We start from the raw sequence: 20,378 nt of genomic DNA on the forward strand, positions 1-20,378 counted from the left end.
GGTTAATACCAGTCAAAATATAGCTGGAGTGATGGTATTAATATCAGACATTGTAAATTTCAGAGCTAAGTATCTTGCTATGGATAAAGAAGGTTACTTCTTAATGATAAAGATATGAATTTGTCAAAGAGACACAATATATGTACATCTAATAGCGTATCTTCAACAAACATGAAATAAAAGATGACAGAAGAATAAGAAAAAATAAGCCAGGTGCCGGTGCCTCACACCTGTAATCCTAACTACTCAGGAGGCTGAGATCTGAGAACCGCAGTTCCAAGCCAGCCTAGGCAGGAAAGTTTGTGAGACTCTTATCTCCGATTAACTACCAGAAAACTGGAAGTGACACTGTGGCTCAAATGGTAGAGCACTTGCCTTGAGCTGAAATGCTGAGGGACAGTACCCACACCCAGAGATCAAGCCCATGACCAAAAAAAAAAAAAAAAAGGATAAGAAAAAATAAACAAAGCTATAATTATTGTTAGGATTTCAACACCCCTCTTCCAATAATTGATATAAGTAGGGAAATAAATTAGTAAAGATACAAATTTGAATAACTTTATCTAATTGAAGATTATGTAACATCCTCTATATTCATAGTTATACATTCTTTTCATGTGCATAGGGAACATTTACAAAACTAGATATTTTGAGCAACAAAACAAATTTAAAATACCCCAATGATTAAAGAATGTTATTTGACCACAATGGAATGACAGAAAGATACCTGGAAAATCTCTAAGTATTTGGAAACTAAAATAACAAACTTCCCAGAATTAATTAACACTCTTCCTATTTTGAAAACATGGTATGTTTTCAGTCATTATAACTACTATGTAACATACATGGGTTTTTCATTGGTTACCAAACTTGGGGATAAATAAAAACCTTCAATACAGTAGTTATAGCTAATCATCTATCATTCATCTCTTTGGCTCAGTTTGAGTACTTTGTACGTGATTTTATAAAATCTAAGGATGCAAAATGAATACAATACAGTCCTTGCTCTAAAGATAAGTTTAACAATTGAGTCTAACAAACTGTACATTTGCTTTATTTATTTTTAAATTTTTTATTTTTTGCCAGTCCTGGGACTTGAACTCAGGGTACTGTCCCTAAGCTTCTTTTGCTCAAGGCTAATATTCTACAGTTTGAGCCACAGCACCACTTCTGGCTTTTTCTGCTTATGTGGTGCTGAGGAATCGAACCCAGGGCTTCATGCACACTAGGCAAGCACTCTATCACTAAGCCACATTCCCAGTCCTAAACTACATATTTGTAAACTCCAATTATTTTCATTTACTAAAGGCCTCTAACAGCTACTTTGTAAAATGTCATCATTAAGGATCACTACTATAATCTCAGCTGTTTAGGACACAGAGATCAAAATGTTCAGGTTCGATGTTAGCCTAGGGAAAACATTAGCAAAACCAACAAACAAGCCAGGTATGTGTAGCATCCTTACAGTAATCTCAGCTACACAAGAGGCTGGGGTGTACACAAGAGGATCCTGGTCCAAGAGTAGTACTGGAGGGGTAGGGGTCGGGAAAGTGAGGCCTTATCTGAAAAATAACTAAAAGCAAAAATGGACCAGGTATGTGACCAAAGTGTAGAATTCCTACCTAGCAACAAGCACCAGATGCTGAGTTCAAACTCTAACATCATCAAACAAATTTAAAAAAAAAACTTTATTCCCATCCAGAACCAGCGGTTGGTCTCTTGCCATTCCAACTAAGTAACTGTGCCCGAAATTTTAATGTTAGCCTATATTAAATATAATTCAGAATATAAGAAGAAAAATTATAAGGCCAAATAATGACAGGTTTGGGGGTGATTTATGGCAGTGCTTCTGTGTCTCAGGATAATAATCTGAATTTGATGCATCAGCATCATGCTAAGACTTTTTGTTTTTGTTTTTGGTCAGTTGTGGGGCTTGAACTCAGGGCCTGGGCACTGTCTCTGAGCTTTTTTGCTCAAGATTAGTGCTCTACCACTTTGAACCACAGCTCTATTTTCAGTTTTCTGATAGTTAATTGGAGGTAAGAGTCTCACAGACTTTCCTGTCTAGAGTGGCTTTGAACTGTGATCCCCTGACCTTGGCCTCCTGAGTAGCTAGGATAACAAGTATGAGCCACCAGCACTTTGTATGCTAAGACTTCTGACATATTAAAGGAACAAATAAATGAACTGGTAGAAAAATGGTGCTCAAGCAGGTGAGTGCATTCTATTACCAAAAAGGGAGCTTGGGCGGTACAAAAAAGATAATCCAGTGCCAAAATGGTACAACAGAGGCTCACTGGGTGAGACAGTGTGGTCCCCCCAATGCCATCCTTGGGAATTCTGTTTGCTCTTCTGTGAAGTGTGGGGGCTATAGCAGATGACCTCCAAGGAATCTTTTGCAAGCTTATACTTCTGTGAACCTAGTTTGGCTGCAGTATCAAAGAAAGCATCTCAAGGGAGAGTTCTGTTGTACCTCCTCATCACAAGTTACCTAAGTTATTAAAACCAGACCTCAAGAAGACATATAGTATGTTCTATATGAGGTGTGAGATGGAAAAGAACTCTAGACTGCAACCAGGTCTCATCCCTAGCTTTACAATCAATCACAACCTAACTGCTCTGATTTTTAAGTTTCCTGAAGATAAAAGATGCCGAAACTATAAACTATATATTAGGAAAAAGACCAATTTCTGATGTGGACGTGTTACAAAGGCAACTTTGAGATCAATCTTAAAAGCAAAGGTAGTAATATGTAAAGGCTTCACACAGAGTTCGATAGACTTTGTTTTAAAAATTAGCCCTACTTCTTTCTAACTCTCTGGCCTTGAATATTTCAGCCTTCTGAGTATTAGTTTCTTTGAATCTAAAACAGAATTCTTTGTAGTTTTAAGGATTAAAGACAGTTATACAACAGCTAGCATACCTGGCAAAATCTAGTCACTCCAATATAGATAGATAGATAGATAGATAGATAGATAGATAGATAGATAGATAGATAGATAGATAGATAGATAGATAGATAGATAGAGATATGTAGATAGATAGATAGACAGACAGACAGACAGGCAGGCAGGCAGGCAGGCAGGCAGGCAGTCAGGAAGGCAGGCAGGCAGGCAGGCAGAGATAGAGGCTATCACTCAAAATAAATAAATAAAAGACCCAAAAACTGGAGATAAGGGATGTCAGGAAGTCACAGACTGGTAATTCAATCTGCAGTGACATGCAGAAGCTAATCTGAGAGGGCCTGACCAGTTTGTTAGCTAAGAATGTAGTGTTGAAAGCACTAGTTCTGTGGAGTTAGCACTGAAAGGTTGTCAAAGACTGAGTCAGAGGTGGGATTCAGAACAATCTATTAGGGAAACTTGAAATTTAAAATGATGGCAGATATCAAGCACCAACAGCCAGCAGCAAGGATTAAATTCAAAGTGATGTGACAGGGCAGGGATCCTGAATTTTGTCACAGGTTATAAACAACATGGCTACAAGTGAGGAGAATTTTATACAACTCCTTACAACACCTCCAAGTTATTAACTGCAGACTATGTTGCTAAACATGGTGCCTATTATTTCATAAGTAGACATTTTGGGCTTTTTTTAGTGGGGGGGGGGGGGGGAGATGGAAGGGCACTGTTATCCTGGGCACTGTTGCTAAGCTTTGTTTCTCAAGACTACCACTTAGGCCAAAGCTCCACTTCCAGCTTTTTGTGGTTAATTGAAGGTAAGAGCCTCAGATTTTTCTTTCCCTGGGCTGGCTTGAAACCTCAATTCTCAGATCTCAGTCTCCTGAGTAGTTAGAATTATAAGCATGAGGCCTAGCTTCTTTGGCTTTTTTAATGTATACAGCTGAGGACAGAGTTGACAGAAGATAGCTTCAGTGTCAGATGTGTGATCTGACTTCTCTATTCTGTGGCAGAGTAAATATTTCACAGAAGAAAAGATGGAAAGTACAGTAAGAAAATTATTTTATAAGTCCATGTGGAAAGTACTAGGAGCTAGATTCAAGGCCATGGCCATGGGGATAAAAATAGCAAATGACAAATGGAGGTACTTTGGGAAAATATTCTAATAGGATATGAAGATTTACAGGCAGTGACAGATAAAGGAGAGATAAGGAAAACATGACTACTAAGATTTTTGTGCTTCATGATCAGGTCTCTGCCACTCCACATAGACCACAAAAAGTTTTGTCTTTTCAATTAGAAGAGCTACAATGTGTGTGGCTTACAAGTGGACACTGGTAATACACTGAAAATATGTACAGGCTCCTCTGTATCACCACAGGACTACAGCTTACTTGACCTACCATCTGAACCTTAAACTATGCCATCAACTCTTTGATACAGAAGAAAACAGTGAGCATCAGAAATTTCATAAACTGTATTAAGTGCTTACCTTTACAGCTAATATTTTCCCACTCGGGACATGATAGGCTCTATAGAAAAGGAAAAAAAAGTTACTTGAGATCATTAAACAAACTGTAAAATAGTTAAGAACCTGTCAACTAAATATTTCTTCAGGATAGGAGACATAGATGATTCTTTCAAAGAAAACTGGTTTATTTTATTTTATTTTTATTGTAAAGATACTGTACAGAGGGGTTGCAGTTACATGAGTAAGGTAATGAAAGGTAATTAGTACATTTCCTCTTGAGCATTGTTAACCCCCTGCTTTGTTTTTCCCCAGCCATCCTTTCCCTCCCCACCTCCCCATATCCACCTTTCCCCTCCCCTCTCAAAGTTGTAGAGTTCATTTTTAACATAGTATCTTGTACATCTCATTGTTACAATGGGTCAAACCTGTATCCTTGTTTCAGCATTTTATTATTTCCCTTCCCCTCACCAAATTAGAAAAATGTATATACAAGACGCAGGGTACCAGAATCAAATACAGTAAGAACAGGGGTTCTACCATGGGGGAAGAGCATATGAAAAAAACAAAAGAAATCATGTAGTACATTATAAGTACATTAAAAATAACAGCAACAAAGATAAACCCTCTTGTGTCTCTATCTTGGGGTTCATTTTGCTTAGCACCATCTTATATGGTCATATGTGCATAGCTTTTGACCTTTTCTATTTGTCTGGTAAGGTTATCCTAGACGTATACTAGTTATTACAAATAAGGGAAACCATGGGACCTATGTTTCTCAAATCAAAGTTAATAATTTACATTTCTATGCAATGTAAATTCCATGCATTATTCCCATATTTTACAAAGTGGGTCATTGCATATTATTTTAAAATAACCCTCAGGTAATGCTATATTATTATAAATGAGGACTCTAAAGCACAGAAAAGTTCAATGGGTTGCCTAATTAGGCAAAGTGCATAGTGGAAGAATCAGAGCTCACATTCCAGTCTTCTAACTCCAGATCCCTTACTACTCTGTGTGTGGGTGTGTGGGTGTGTGTGTGTCCCCTGAGCAGTCCCAAGCTAAGCAGTAACAGTACTGAGGTTTGACCTTACTCAGGACCTCGCCCTTGTGAGGCAGTACCACTTGAACCACTCTACTAGTCTTACAATATAATGTCATATAAAAAAATCATACTTACAAGGTTCAAGCATGTGACTTTAAATAAAGAGGCAAGTTCAAAGTATCAGCTGAGCAAAATTACTTAAATCAATTGATATGTATAGGTTCCATAATAGAGAACATGCCTGACTAGCATGCATAGGCACTGAATTAGATCTCTAGCAATGAAAGGTAGGAGGAAAAAAGGGAAGGGGAGAAAGAAGCAGAGAGAGAAGAGGAATACATTCATGAAAAAGTAGAAGAACAAGGTATACAGATATAAATAGCATGTTTTTGGATGAAATGTGGCCTTTTATGCATACTCTGTAGGAACTATACAGTCTGACCATTATCCAGAAACAAAATCTTGTATAAAAACTTCAAAACAACCCATATAACATAAACAATCAATATAATTGCAAGCCTATAAAAATATAAATACAAAAAATAGTTTGAAAGAACTAAATTTGCTCTATAAAGGTACTCACAAGGCTGGGAAGGTGGCTCAGTGGTAGAGCGCTTGCCTTGCATGCCTGAAGCCCTGGGTTCGATTCCTCAGCACCACATAAGCAAAAAGAAAGTAGCCGGAAAGTGGCGCTGTGACTCAAGTGGTAGAGTGCTAGCCTTGAGCTGAAGAGCTGTGGGACAGCACCCAGGCCCAGAGTTCAGGCCTCATGACTGGACCCAAAAAAAAAAAAAAAAAAAAGGTACTCACAAAAGGATATGTGAGCAGGATAAGGAGGATATAAAGGAACAAAAGTCAGCACTACAGAAATTTCTCACTTGCCTAGTTTCAAAATGTATTTACAAGGATCAAAAGTCACTCATTTCTTAGAACAAAAGTAAAGGTAGTACATAATTCTATTATTACCAAAATGAGAAGATCATCTTCTCCTATTGTGGCAAAAATTTTTGGTTCTGTTAAATTCTGAACAGCTTTACTGAGATTTACTTTACATATAACATTTATTTGTTTTAAGGGTATGACTCAATGACATTTTAGTACATTTAGAGTTGAGAAATCACCAACAATTTTTATTTTCTTTTTTATTGTGAAAATACCATACAGAGGGGTTACAATTATGGGCAAGGTAAGGTAATGAGTACATTTCTTATCAAGCATTGTTGCCTCCTCCTTTGTTTCCCCTTCCCATCCCTTCACATCCTACAGAAACGATGTAGCTATTAATAGCATACAAACAAAACTAGGAAAGCGTGCTCCCACACATGTATATGTTTTCCCATTTTTATTATCATTTATAACATAAAATTATAATAATTTATTCTTCTCTTCCTACTTGAGTGGACAAAGGTCAAGACAATTACAGAAGGTAAGCTTAGTTTCTACTATATTAATTAATTGTATAGAAATTCAGGCTTTATTCATTGAAAGGAAAAGCAAACTATAAAGATTAGGTGACAGTTGGCCACTGGTAGCTTATACTGATGGTTGAGATCTGAAGATTGCAGTCCAAAGCCAGCCCAGGCAGACAAACCCAAAAGACTCTTCTTTCCAACTAACCAGCAAAAAGCCAAAAGTAAAGCTGGGCTCATGTGGTAGAAGATCAGCCTTGAGCAAAAATGCTGAGTGCGAGAAGCCCTGAGTTCAAGCCCTAGTGCTGATTAAATAAATGTTATATATACATATAAATATATTTTTTTAGGGGACAATTGTTGACTTTACCAAGGAATTATTTTATCTAATGATAAAAGCATGTAAAGCCACAAACTATCTACCTCGTTAATATATGTAAATATTATTTATAAAACTATTTTTTTCATTCTTTGTGGATGACATTTCATAAATACAACTCCTACACTACACTGATTTTAGAACGAATTACAATCTATGTAACATCAGACTTTTACAACACAAAGCAACATTCAGGTCACAAATTAATTCAAGATATACACAAAATATGATGACATATAAAGATATAAACATATTTTTCTTAATACCTGCTGAGAATTTGTTGGACTATGCTAGTTTAATTAAAAAGTTTATTTTGTTCCATGTAAATACAAAGTAGTATATGACTTAATAATTATTCTTTTTCCTTTATACCACAGATTTTTTTCAAATAGTTGCATAAATATGTAAAGATTTGAAAGTTGCAAAAAAAAAAAAAAGAGCAGCATTTATACCAGGAACAATAAGCAACACCTGGACTTCTGAGCCCAGATGCAATGATAACCAAATGATAAGCAGATAGTCTAATACATAGACCATACTGGACAGCTTGGCAACTTAATTAGCTTGTCAAGAAAGCAGATCTCTTTTCCAAAAGAAAGGTCTCCTATTTCCAAGTGAATTAAAAGGGGAGACTTGATGATTTAATTATGACGCACGATAATTCATCCGTGGAAGTTTGGGTTCGATTTCGGGCAATAAAGATGCTGTGGGGCTTGGTTTACAGTGCAATGACAGTACCAATTTAACATTTAATCATCAAAGAGAGGTGGCTAACAAAGACAATGCCAGGACCCAGTATGGCCTTGCACTTTACAAATGGCATTCTACCTGCAGAAAAGGAATTTGTTTACTTTCAAGGGATACTGCATCTCAATTGGAGAGTGTGTCTCAAATGTCTTGACCTTCCTCAACACATTAACTGTAAAGTGATTAATGAAGTTTGAATGGAGACTCTGGTTACACCAAAAGACAACTATACAATGTTTTAATTAACAGCTAACACTTCAAATTAGTTTGTTGTTGCCACAGTAATTACCTGTTCCAAAGAGTGCACTGAGGAAGCATTTTTGTGAGATATTTTTAGTGCTTAATCCTTGAGTGTTCCATTTGGTTTGTGACTAGCACAGACCTTCTGGAAATAGTCCCAGCCCTTAAAACTGAGTACACACACCATAATACACTTTAAAATGCCAAAAGTTAGTAGGCCAGTATACATTTTTAAATATTTGAAAAGACAGGCACAAGAGAACATTTACTATCTATACTTTCTTAGATTCTTTCCATTTTTCTTTTTCCTCTTTGGCAATGCTGGGGATTCAACTCTAGGTCTTACACATGCCAAACAAGTAAGTGCTCTATTATGAATTATATCCCCCGCTCTTTCTTTTTTCCTTTGGGATAATAGGTTCTAGATAACTGAACAAAGACACTGGCATCAATCTTGACTCTCAGTACAGAGTAAGAGTTTACTGGGAAATTTTAAAATTTACTGCAGAAATATCCAAAAGCCATGTAAAATATCTTGCCCGGGACTATATAATTACCTAATTCCAGTTTGCCTAGACTAGGATCATGGCAGAATACAGTGTATTTTATGTTGACCTAAAAGAAATGTGTAAAAATGCTGTTTTCTTACCTGTATTCTAAGGCAGAAAAACACAGAACTAAAACTGTATAAAAATATAGATTTGGGACTGGGAAGATGGCTCAGTGGTAGAGCGCTTGCCTTGAATGCATGAGGCCCTGGGTTCAATTCCCTAGCACCATTAAGAAAAAAGAAAAGAGCCGGAAATGGTGCTATGGCTCAAGTGGTAGAGTGCTAGCCTTGAGCTGAAGAGCTGAGGGACAGTGCCCAGGCCCAGAGTTCAGGCCCCACAACCGGACCCCCCAAAAAAACTATTTATTTATTTGTTTATTTATTTCAGTCAGCCTACAATCACTGTCAATCTATCCTGAGAGGCAGAAGAACAGAGTGTGGGCTTTTTAGACATTTCCTGGTTTCAATTTCAACTCTGCCACTTCTTAACCAGGTGAAGAGTGACTGTTCATGAATCTTACCATGTCTCACTTGTCTCAAGTCTGAAGTAGCAAAGTAGTTCCTACCTTACAGAGTTGTAAGGATTCAACGAGAGAATCCCAAGGAAAGGGTCTGGCATTCAGTAAGTATCCATTAAACACAAGAAAGCTAATAAGTTTTCCCAGTGAGTGGTTTATAAGTGAGACAAGACCTGTTAAGATGACTGCAAGAGCAAAACTACCTCTTTGCTTGAGAGTAGGCAATGTGAGCTATAATGAGTACCTAAGAAAGCCTTACTAACAAAAATCTAGCAAAAGTCAAAATATTTGGTGCTAGAAAAAAACATAAACAATATTCCTTATATTGAACAAATATAAGACAAAGAATTTCCCTAACATTACCTTATCTGATCTTTTCTGCTTGACTCAGACAAATACTAGATATTGCAAATAAGGGAAACCATGGGACCTATGTTTCTTTGGGCCTGGCTTACTTCACTTAATATAATTTTTTCCAAGTCTTTCCATTTCCTAACAAATGGGGCAATGTCATCTTTCTGATGGAGACATAGAATTCCATTGTGTATAGATACCACATTTTCTTGATCCATTCATCTACTGAGGGGCATCTTATTTGCAATATGTAGTATTTGTCTGAGTCAAGCAGAAAAGGTCAGATAAGGTGATGTTAGGGAAATGAACCCTAAGATATGTATTCAAATTTTTTTTCTTTTTTGTTTCTAACACATTTATAAGATTATTTCTTTGTTGCTTTGTATGTCCCTCCCCCACAGTATAACCCCTGCTTTTACTGTATTTGATGTCGGTATAATTTGTGGAGGGGAAGGGGAAAAACAAATCGTTTAAATAGGGATACAGGTGGACCCACTGCAACAATGAGATGTACAAGTCGTTATGTCTAAAACGAACTTTACAACTTTGGTGTGGAGGGGGGGGAGCGGGGAGGATTGGGTGGGGGGGCGGAGGGAGGTTGGGAAGGGATGGGAAGGGGAAACAAAGGAGGAGGCTACAATGCTTGATAAGAAAGGTACTCATTATCTTGCCCATGTAATTGTAACCCCTCTGTACAGTATTTTCATAATTAAAAAAAAGCTAAAAAAAAGACAAAAAATTAAAAGTCATCTGAAATATACCTACCACAATCCAAATCTTAGATTCTTACCAAGTCTGTCTCTCTTGGCTGTGATTACATGATTATATATACTCCACAGACTAGTGGGCTAAGTGTCACGCACAGGTGTTCATCTCAGCAGAAGTACCACTTGACAATCATTACTAAATGAGAAAGCCAATGTTTCATTCTCCTTGGGTTAACAGGGACATAAAAGCTACCCTAGAAATATCTATACACTTTCTTTAAACATATATTCTTACAGACTTCTGAACATTCTTGAGGTCTCCTCTACTTTTTAGACTTTAGTTGCTCTGTTATAACTCAGCAGAAAACTGTTTTATGTGTTTGTGTTCCATACTGGGAAATTGGTATACCCATGTGTTAATCATCTTTCTATTCTTTACACTTACAACGAATGCTAGCTCTAGTAGGTATTCCATACATAAATATAATTTATAGTGTTTTACAAAATAATTCCATATACATTTAATTAATTAATTTTATGTGTCTGATATCTCATGCACCACTGCACATAGTCTAGTTTCAGAGCCTTTGCTCCTGCTCTGGCTTGGGCTTTTTCCATCACTCCCTTCGGGTCTACTGTTCTTACATTAAAAAATAAATAAATAAATAAAAATAAAAATTAAGGCATTCTAGGCAGGGCACTTGTGACTCTTGCTTGTGATCCTGAGATTTAAGAATGAGGCTGAGAGCTGAAGATTGTGGTGAAAAGCTAGACCAGGCAGAGTTCATGAGATTCTTGTCTCCAATTAATCCCAAGAGCCAGAAATGGAGCTATGGTTCAAGTGGCAGAGTTCTAGCCTTGAATAAAAAAGCTAAGGGACACACCCATACCAGAAGCATGCATACACATACAAAGACAAAGACACAGACACACACACACACAGCACCTTTCTAGTCTCAGTTTAATCTTCATGGAATTATAAACACCAGTACAGTTAATTTATTATCTCTCTCACCACTAGAAAGGAAACTCCATAACATTTTATTTTTGTTTTGTCATTGCTAAATTTCTGGCATCTAAAACCATGATATTAAAAACCACAATGGGCACATTCTATGAGTAATGTTAAATAAGTGACTTTTCTTAATTAATATTGCTCTACTACCATCTCATTTCATAAACAATTGCTAAATGAGTGAATGTTCTTGTTACAGACCTATTTCTGTTTTCCATTTTTCTTAGGACACAGTCCTGTTCACTTTTCTAGGAAATTGTCCATTCTATGTTCAAATGTAATATATCCTCTTAGAATGTATAATCTCTGTCACTATAGAATTATTCTCCTTTTATTCTTTTTTTTCCCTTTTTGGTGCTGGTCCTGAGCTTTGGCCTGGGCACAGTCCCTGAGCTTTTGTGCTCAAGGTTAGTGTTCTACCATCACATGAGCTATGGCTCCAGTTCCAATTTTTTGGTTTTGTTTTTTTTGTTTTTGTTTTTGTTTTTTTTGCCAGTCCTGGGCCTTGAACTCTGGGCCTAGCCACTGTCCCTAAGATCCTTTTGCTCAAGGCTTAGTTCTACCCTTGATCTAAAGCACCACTTCTGCTTTTTCTATGATTAACTAGAGAAAGAGTCTCACAGACTTTCCTGCCTGGGCTGGCTTCAAACTGTGACCCTCAGATCTCAGTCTCCTAAGTAGCTAGAATTACAGGTTTGAGCCACCAGTGTGCAGTTTCTGATTTTTTTTTTTCATCAAATTTTGTTCTTCAGTATTTCTTTCAAGTTGCTTTGGGCTGTAGTGTTTTCAGTTATACATGCTAAGCAAATTACTATCCAGTTATCCTTTTCAAATGTATGTTTATAGAACAGCCCTTTAAGCATGACTGTAATTCATCTCATAAGTTTTCACATATAGGGGCTGGGAAGATGGTTCAGTGGTAGAGCACTTGCCTTGCATGCCTGAGGCCCTGGGTTTGATTCCTCAGCACCACATAAGCAAAAAGAAAAAAGCGGGAAGTGGCACTGTGGCTCAAGTGGTAGAGCGCTAGCCTTGAGCTGAAGAGCTCAGGGACAGCACCCAGGCCCAGAGTTCAGGCCTCTTGGGGACTTTTCTGTCCAGACTGGCTTTGAACTGCAATCCTCAGATCTCAGCCTCCTGAGTAGCTAGGATCACAGGCATGCACCTCCAGTGCCCAGGTCGGCACAAAAGTTTTCACATATAGTATTTCTTTTTTGGTTCAGTTTTTTTGTGTTTTTTTTTTAAGTGACTCACATGCTAGGCAATGGCTCTACCACTTGAGACACATCCAAGAGCTTGGCTTGTGAGATAAAGTTCTGACTACATTTTCCCTGCCTGAACTTGCTAACTCCTGGGCCCCTGCCTTTGCTTTCCAAGTACCTACAATTATAGCCATCTGCCAGTGATGTCTAGATTTTAATGATACATTATATGACCCATAAGTTATTCCAATATATGGATTTTAATTTCCAAATACAATGAGGTGATCAAACTTTTTGCTACTAATTTCTAAACTAACTGCACTATCACCACTTAAGGTGCACTGTGTGTAACAGATCAGACCAAGGCTTGCTTTGTGTCGTAGCAGATAAATGTACTATACTTGAAAAAAATGTATACTGTCTTGGCATGTTTTCAATTCAACTGACACAGAGTTCTATATAATCATAAGGCCAGAATACTGTGATATTACAATTTTCTATGGCCTTACTAATTTTTTTCTGGTATTACTGGAGTTTGAACTTGGGCCTTAGGCTTGCTAATAAGCAGGTGCTCTATTACTTGAGTCATACTCCCATCTTTCATTATTTGGAGGATGGGCCTTGTCTTTTGACTTGGCCAACCCTATATAGCCAGAATGACAGACAGGAACAAATGCACCCAACCTTTATTGGCTAAGTTTACTGGTCTCACTAACTTTTTGCTCAGGCTGGCCTCAATCAACACTGTTCCCAAAATCAACCTCCAAACATCTGCGATTACAGCCATGAGCCACTGAGCCTAATTCTGAAATCACTGATCAATGTATTGATTGCTGATGTTTTTCTACTATGTGGATTATACAATTTTCTGTACAATTCTGTAAATTTGTTTTGTATATGTTAAGGTTACGTTATTAATTATACAGGTTAGGATTATTACACATTAGTCTCTTTTTCTTCTGTGACAATATATTAGCCCTTTTTTTAAAAATCCCTAATACTTTTTCTTGCCTTAAAGTTTATTTTGTCATATATTAATATATTGCTTTTTTGGTGGTTTTGCCTAGAGTGTTTTCCCTATCCTTTTTCTTTCAACTTCACTGTTTTAGAAATTACTCTGAAATAGCCTAAAATTGTACACAGTTAACTGGTTTTAACTTAATCTGTAATCTTAGTTTATTTGTATTTATATATATTTAGATTTACTTCTAGTACCTTTATCACTTATTTAATCCCTCTCCCTCACTCACTCTCCTGAATCATTCTCCCCTACTTCATCTATTTATTATGAAGTTATACATCTATTCATTATCTTAGTTGTTGCCTCATAATTTTTTTATTAATGTGAAAATACCATACAGAGGCGTTATAATTACATGGGCAGATAGTGAGTACATTTCTTATCAAATATTGTTGCCTCCTCCTTTGTTTCCCCATACTATCTCTTCCCCTTTCCATCCCCACACCCCCACACCCCCCTAACCATCACCCCACCCCCAACTCCCACCCTGCCAAAGTTGTAAAGTTTGCTCTTTGACATAATGTCTTGTACGCTCTCACAATTTTTTATAATCATCCGTGGCTTAACAAAGTAACAGGTAATTGCTATATCCTTTTCCCAAACAAAATAAAAATCTTAGAATGCTTTAATTCGAATCAGTCCTTCTCATCCTATTATTTTATCTAATTTCATTTTAATGATCCTAAATTAATTAGTAATATTGTTGTTTTATATATCGTTTACTTAAGTCATTTTTTCTTCTTTCATTCTATTCTTTTCTGTATTAAATTTTCTTCTAAAATAGTTCCCGCAGAAATAAACTAACCTCCTAATCTATTTTTCCTTCTTTTTTCTCTGTCTCTCATCTTTGAAGATATATATCCCTTATTCTTGCATGATATTTAACTGAGATAAATACTCTTGGATTCATAAGGATAGTATCTCTCTGCTTTTATTATTGCCATGAATTTTCTGCACCCAATTTGCTTGCTAATACAAAGTCACTGGAGGTTTGGGGACAGGGCAGAGATATGATCAGACCCTAACTTTAAAATATTTACTCTAGAAACAGAAATGAGATTTTTTTCTTTGTTGCTGTTTTGTTGTTTTGTTTTGTTTTTGTCTTGTTTGTTCATTTATCTGCCTTTGGGAGGGTGGGAGGCACAGAAATGGAGGAATAAAGGATGAATAACTACAGCAGTGGTACTCAACAGACACTATGTTGAAAGTGAATTATACAATTTTTGGTTGCAGATGGGAGGCAAAAAATGAGAGAGAGTGAGGGAAGGGGTGACATTATCCAAAAAGAAATGTGCTCTTTACCTGACTTATACAACATCACCTTTATAATAACAACTTTTAAATCTTTACTGTAGCTACATATTATTACTATATACTACTAGAAAGGAGGAGAAACTTGAGAAAGCTAGCAATACCTAGAACACTGTTAACAGCAGTATAGACAAGCAGTAGTGACAAAGTGAGCCTGGAATTAACAGGATGTGAGAAAAGAGAAAGACAAAAGACTCTGAGGATTTAGGAAACATGAGAATGAGACTATTAACCTACCATTTTAGCTAAGGTGATGAAAATATTAAGGCTATCATTGTTATCATTTTGAAATACTTAATTCAAAAGCTGTACAACTATTTTTTTAAATACCAAAGAGAATATACAGTATTTCTACAAGAATCAGTGAAAGTGAGAAGAAAAAATACCTTAGAACAAAAGGTTAGAGCATCCTATATGAACACAGGACATAAGGAAGAAGCAACCTGTGCTTGAACTCAACATCTGGACCCAACTCAAATTAATGCCATGCATACCATCAATTGCATCTGTACTTTACAGTGTTTACTGAAATTATTATGCTTAGAATTTCAAATTCTAGAAGAACTAAAAAAAAATCATCCCAGCTGACTCCTGTTCATAAAATAAATAACCTAGAGCTGATCATATATTTTCTGATAAAGCTTGTACAATCTTTACAATTAAATGCAGGCATCCAGTTTCTATAGCACTATTCTGCATATTAATTTCTAAACGAATTCCAACACATATATTTTAAATTATAAGCAGAAAGAGTTTATAATAGAAAACATCTGTAGCTCTCTACTAATTGTAAGACCCAACAAAATTAAGAATAAGAAGCTGACCTATGATCTAATTATGAATGTTTCAGATTTCAGTATGACTGATACATTTTAAATATCAATTAATTAGCAAAATAGTCATCAAATAAGTCTCCAAATTCAATCCCCAAAACACCAAAATATTTTTTTAAAGAGTAACTGAACTAAATACAACTGACTTAAGTTCTGCTTTTCATATAGCATATACTTCAAAGAAGGTTAACAAAAAGAGGGACAATTACTTTTGGGGGGTGAGGTTTATTTTTTAATATTATTTTTATTATAATGTTACACAAAGGGGTTACCATTTCATTCATTACCATTCAGGTAATGAGTACATTTCTTTTTTGGACAATGTCTCCCCTTTCTTTGCTTTTCCCCTGGACAATTACTTTGTAAATTATTTATAGAGTGCTATCAATTGTGGAAAAGTTCTCCAAATGAATGGGAGAAATAAGGCTCTCCTAAATAATAAAATCAGTTATATGATTTTCAGCAATGACTTCACAGCTTTCTACACCACAGTTCTGGTAGACAAACATGTCCACCAGAAACAAAGGGGCAAAAGCAAGGAGATTAGGTCAAAGAGAAAGCTCAGATCTAGCTCAAGATCCTGACAAAAAGCTAGATTGGAAGGAGGCAAAGCACTGCCTAAAATGAGATTTCTGATTAGCTATCCACTTTAATTATCTGTGCAACTCTTAATTTTCATTGGCATAGAATGGTAAAAGCTACTTACACTCCAATTCGATTATTAAATATATTGCCTTATAAAATATATGTTCACTTAAAGCCAATATGAGGTAGGAGCATCAGTTCCCACATATAGAAACGCTATTTCTTTGCCCTTTATTTTTAAAGTTAATTTAATTTTTCTAGAAAAAGTGGGTTTGGGTGGTGTTTAGTTTTGGAGGGTGTTGTTCTCTGGGGGTTTTTAATATCTTTTCTTTAAGACAAGGTCTTGCTCCTTATGACATGTTAATGTACCAAAAACTATATGTGCTTATACATAGTTTTATATATGTGTGTGTGTGTGTGTGTGTGTGTGTGTGTGTGCTTACATATAATTGAGAAAAATAAAACTGCAATCTTTTTCTAACTTCTGTAAGTTTTTTTTTGCTTTTGAATACTTTCATGCCTTGGCATTTTTAAAAAAAAAAAAAGAAGAAGAAGAAGAAGAAAAGAAAGGAGAGGGCAGAAATCCGAGGACTAAAGTGCCACAGTGAGGGAGTCTCTACTTAAACTGGGAACCTGAGACTTGATTGCATTTCATTATACCAAAAGGTATAATAAAGCTCAACAGTTGTTTTTTTTTTGGGGGGGGGCCGGTTGTGGGGCCTGAACTCTGGGTCTGGGAGCTGCCCCTCAGCTCTTCAGCTCAAGGCTAGCGCTCTACCACTTGAGCAACAGCGCCACTTCCGGCCTTTTTCTTTTGCTTAGGTGGTGCTGAGGAATTGAACTTGGGGCCTCAGGCATGCAAAGCAAGCGCTCTACCACTGAGCCACCTTCCCAGCCCAGCTCAACAGTTCTGAAACAAACATAAAAAAAGTCTTTGCCACATACAAACCAAGTGCATAAGTGCATCTGAATATTTGTATACAAAAAATCAAAAATCTTTTGTTATCTTGTGAGATTAATTTTCAAGTCCTCTCAATGTCATTTTTTAATGCAAAGACATTTCCAAGTAAACAAATACAAGCTCACTGTGGGTCAGCTAACAAAAATTTTGCTTTGCTGCTTGACTTTTTTTCCTAGATTTACTTTGGGATTTAGCCTTTGCTAACATGTTTAGGACTAAGAGTCAGGCTGTGGAATTTTAAGGAGTATCATCACAGACTAAAATAGCCATAGCCATTCACAGAAAAAAAAAAATCAAACAGTTTCAGGGCAATCAACACTGACAGTTGTTGCCTTCCATAATAGATAAACACATTAGCCAGGCTCTGGCTGTTAAAATAGAAAGTCGAAAGTAAACAGCAGTTGTAAAAGAAGCTTTTATGTAAACTGCTCTATTTCAAATACTGGTCTATGCCAACCTCAATTCTGCCTAAAACTCCATTACAGATGCTTGACTACTGATTGCAAAATAATCTGTGGTTAAGCAACAGGGCCCTCTAGACTGTTTATGTACTAAATCAAACATTTTATTAGGTTTCAGATATTAATTTCAAGATACCGACTGTACATTAGGCTCATAAATCAATCTAACATAGAATACAGAAAACTTGGCTGGTTTTGAAAGATTTTCAGTCAGAGAAAACCAAGTACAGTCTTACATTTTATCATTTCTTCTCTCTCTGTACTCCCTAAAAAGAAATAAGATGCTGGGTGCTGATGGTTCATGTCTGTAATCCTAGCTTCTTGGGAGGCTGACATTAGGACAATTTGGGTTCAAGCCCAGTCCAACAGGAAAAGTTCATAAGGAGTCCAACTCAATGAAAGAAGCTGACTGTGGTGGTATGTGTCTGTCATCTCAGCTATGGCAGGAAGCCTAAAAGAGGATAATCTCAGTTGAGGAAATCACTCAAGCAGGAAACAATAAGCAGCACAAAAAAAAGGGCTAGTGGTATTAGATTAGGGGTAGAATACCTACCTGCCTAATAAGCAGAAGCCCTGAGTTCAAGTCTCAGTTAGGCCAAAAAAGGGGAGGAGGTTAGATGTCTGTTTTAACTCTTGCATGAGCCTCAAACTTACTATGATCATCACTCTATATTTCTTTTCTCAGTTGACTTGGCCTGGTTCAAGCTTTTAACACCTCCACATTACCTAGTCTTTTTTTTTTTCCCCCAGTCCTGGGCCTTGAACTCTGCCTGAGCATTGTCCCTAAGCATCTTTTGTTCAAGCCTAGCACTCTATCATTGAGCTACAGCACCACTTCCAGCTCTTTCTGCTTCATTGGAGTTGAGTCTCAGATTTTCCTGCCCCCAGGCTGGCTTTGAACCTCAATCCCCAGATCTCAGCCTCCTGGGTTGCTAGGATTATAGGCATGAGCGACCAGTGCTGAGCTAGACTAGTCTTTTAATATATGGCTTAAACACCTTTGAGATGAAGGATGAACACCTTTGAGATGAAGGAACCTACAGGTATAGTGCTCTATCTCATTATCAAAGGTTCTGAAAGGGTGTAATGGGTAAAAGACAGGCAAGAAATAACACAATGTAGATAAAGAAAAACAATGGGGAGGGGAGTGGGAGAAAATAAGGGGTTCAAAAAGAAATGTACTTATTACCTGACTTATGCAACTGTAACCCCTCCGTATATTACCTTTACAATAAACTTTAAATTAAAAAAAAACAATGGACTAGTCAGGCAATATATGTGGGGTGGGAGAAATACCTTGGAAATTAACTAGCTAGAAAACTCTCCTAAAGTAGATGGATTGCAATGTAAGCCCTATTCACTGTTACTAGGAAAGCTGACAATAAATCAAATGAGACACAAACCTTCTTCCAGACCAGGTGTGGTACTTTATACCTGTAATCCCAACTATTTGGGAAGTGGAGATCAGGAAGGCTGCAGTTCAAGGCTAGACTAGAAAAACTTTGGTGAAATCCTATCTCAATATCTGAATGTGGGAAGTCATACCTATCATCTCAGCTATGACAGGAAGCATAAATAGAAGGACCATAGTCCATGCTAGCCAAGACAAAATCGCAAGAACTTATCCCCAAAACAACCAAACCAAAAAGGGCTAAGAGTATGACTCAAGTGTAAAGTGCCTGCCTAGTAAGTGTGAAACCCGAGATCAAACCCTAGTATTGCCAAAAAAAAATTATTTTAAACCTTCTCCTCTTAGTATTTGACATTCTATTTATTGCGCTTAGTCTATAAACTATTTTCATACAGAGATGTCACCTGCTTTACATACAAATTCGCCAAGGAAATGTTATCCCAAATTTACAGATGAGTAATACAAAGCATAGTGAAGTTAGTATCTATTAAGAAGTGGAGCAGAATGTGGATTTTGGTCCTCTGAAGCCAAATCCTCAGTATAGCCCAAGAAGCTTTGTGTAAACATAAACAGGCCGTTTCTAGAGGTTCTATTTCCAGTTGGCTTCAAGGCTCTCTGGATATGGTCAGTGTTGAGGTGTTAAAAGCAATAGAGAAAATCGATTGAATGACTCACTCTTCAGAGTTGCATTAACTTTTTCAGGCCACTGGGGTACAATTTACTAAATTACCTCTTCTAGAACACTAAACAGTACCCTAGTGGGTCAAAGAGTAAATGCACCTCTGAAAAGTGAGCCATTTATTCCCTTCTTCCCTGTAGTACCAGGTGTAATATGTCCCCATGACAGAAATAATAACCCATTTCCATTAAAAACTCAAAAAACTGGCTCATACTAGATAAAATGAGTATAGGAAACTTAAGAGGAACCTGGGGGTTGACAAAAATCTGCCTTCTGTAATCCTGCCCACAGTGCTGCTGGAAAGTCAACATGGACATGTGAAATACCTCTTTTCCATTCAGTGGGCAAATACCTTTATCAAGATCTTAATAGAAACAGAAAAAAAAAAGTCAGGTGCCAGTGGCTCATGACTATAATCAGAAGGTTGAGATGTAAGGATCATGGCTCAAAGCCAGCCTGAGCAAGAAAGTTCATGAGACTTATCCCCAATTACCATCAAAAAGCTGAAAGTGAAGCTGTGACTCAAGTGGTAGAATGCCAGTCTTGAGCAAAAAAAGCTAAGGGATGGCATCCAAGCCC

The 20,378-nt window shown here is 36.9% G+C and overlaps 1 protein-coding gene across 4 annotated transcripts in view; it reads right to left on the minus strand.

The window, feature by feature from the left end:
• Map2k5 (mitogen-activated protein kinase kinase 5) overlaps positions 1-20,378 on the minus strand; it is a 269,496-nt gene that overhangs the window by 171,667 nt on the left and 77,451 nt on the right. For all 4 annotated transcript variants that reach the window (XM_069995057.1, XM_069995056.1, XM_069995058.1 and 1 more), the window contains one exon: positions 4,393-4,432. In XM_069995057.1, coding sequence (XP_069851158.1) covers positions 4,393-4,432 — 40 coding nt within the window. The remainder of the gene's footprint in view (positions 1-4,392; positions 4,433-20,378) is intronic.

The sequence above is a fragment of the Dipodomys merriami genome, unplaced genomic scaffold (assembly GCF_024711535.1).
Source record: "Dipodomys merriami isolate MVZ:Mamm:240054 unplaced genomic scaffold, mDipMer1.0.p SCAF_48, whole genome shotgun sequence".
Taxonomy (NCBI): domain Eukaryota; kingdom Metazoa; phylum Chordata; class Mammalia; order Rodentia; family Heteromyidae; genus Dipodomys; species Dipodomys merriami.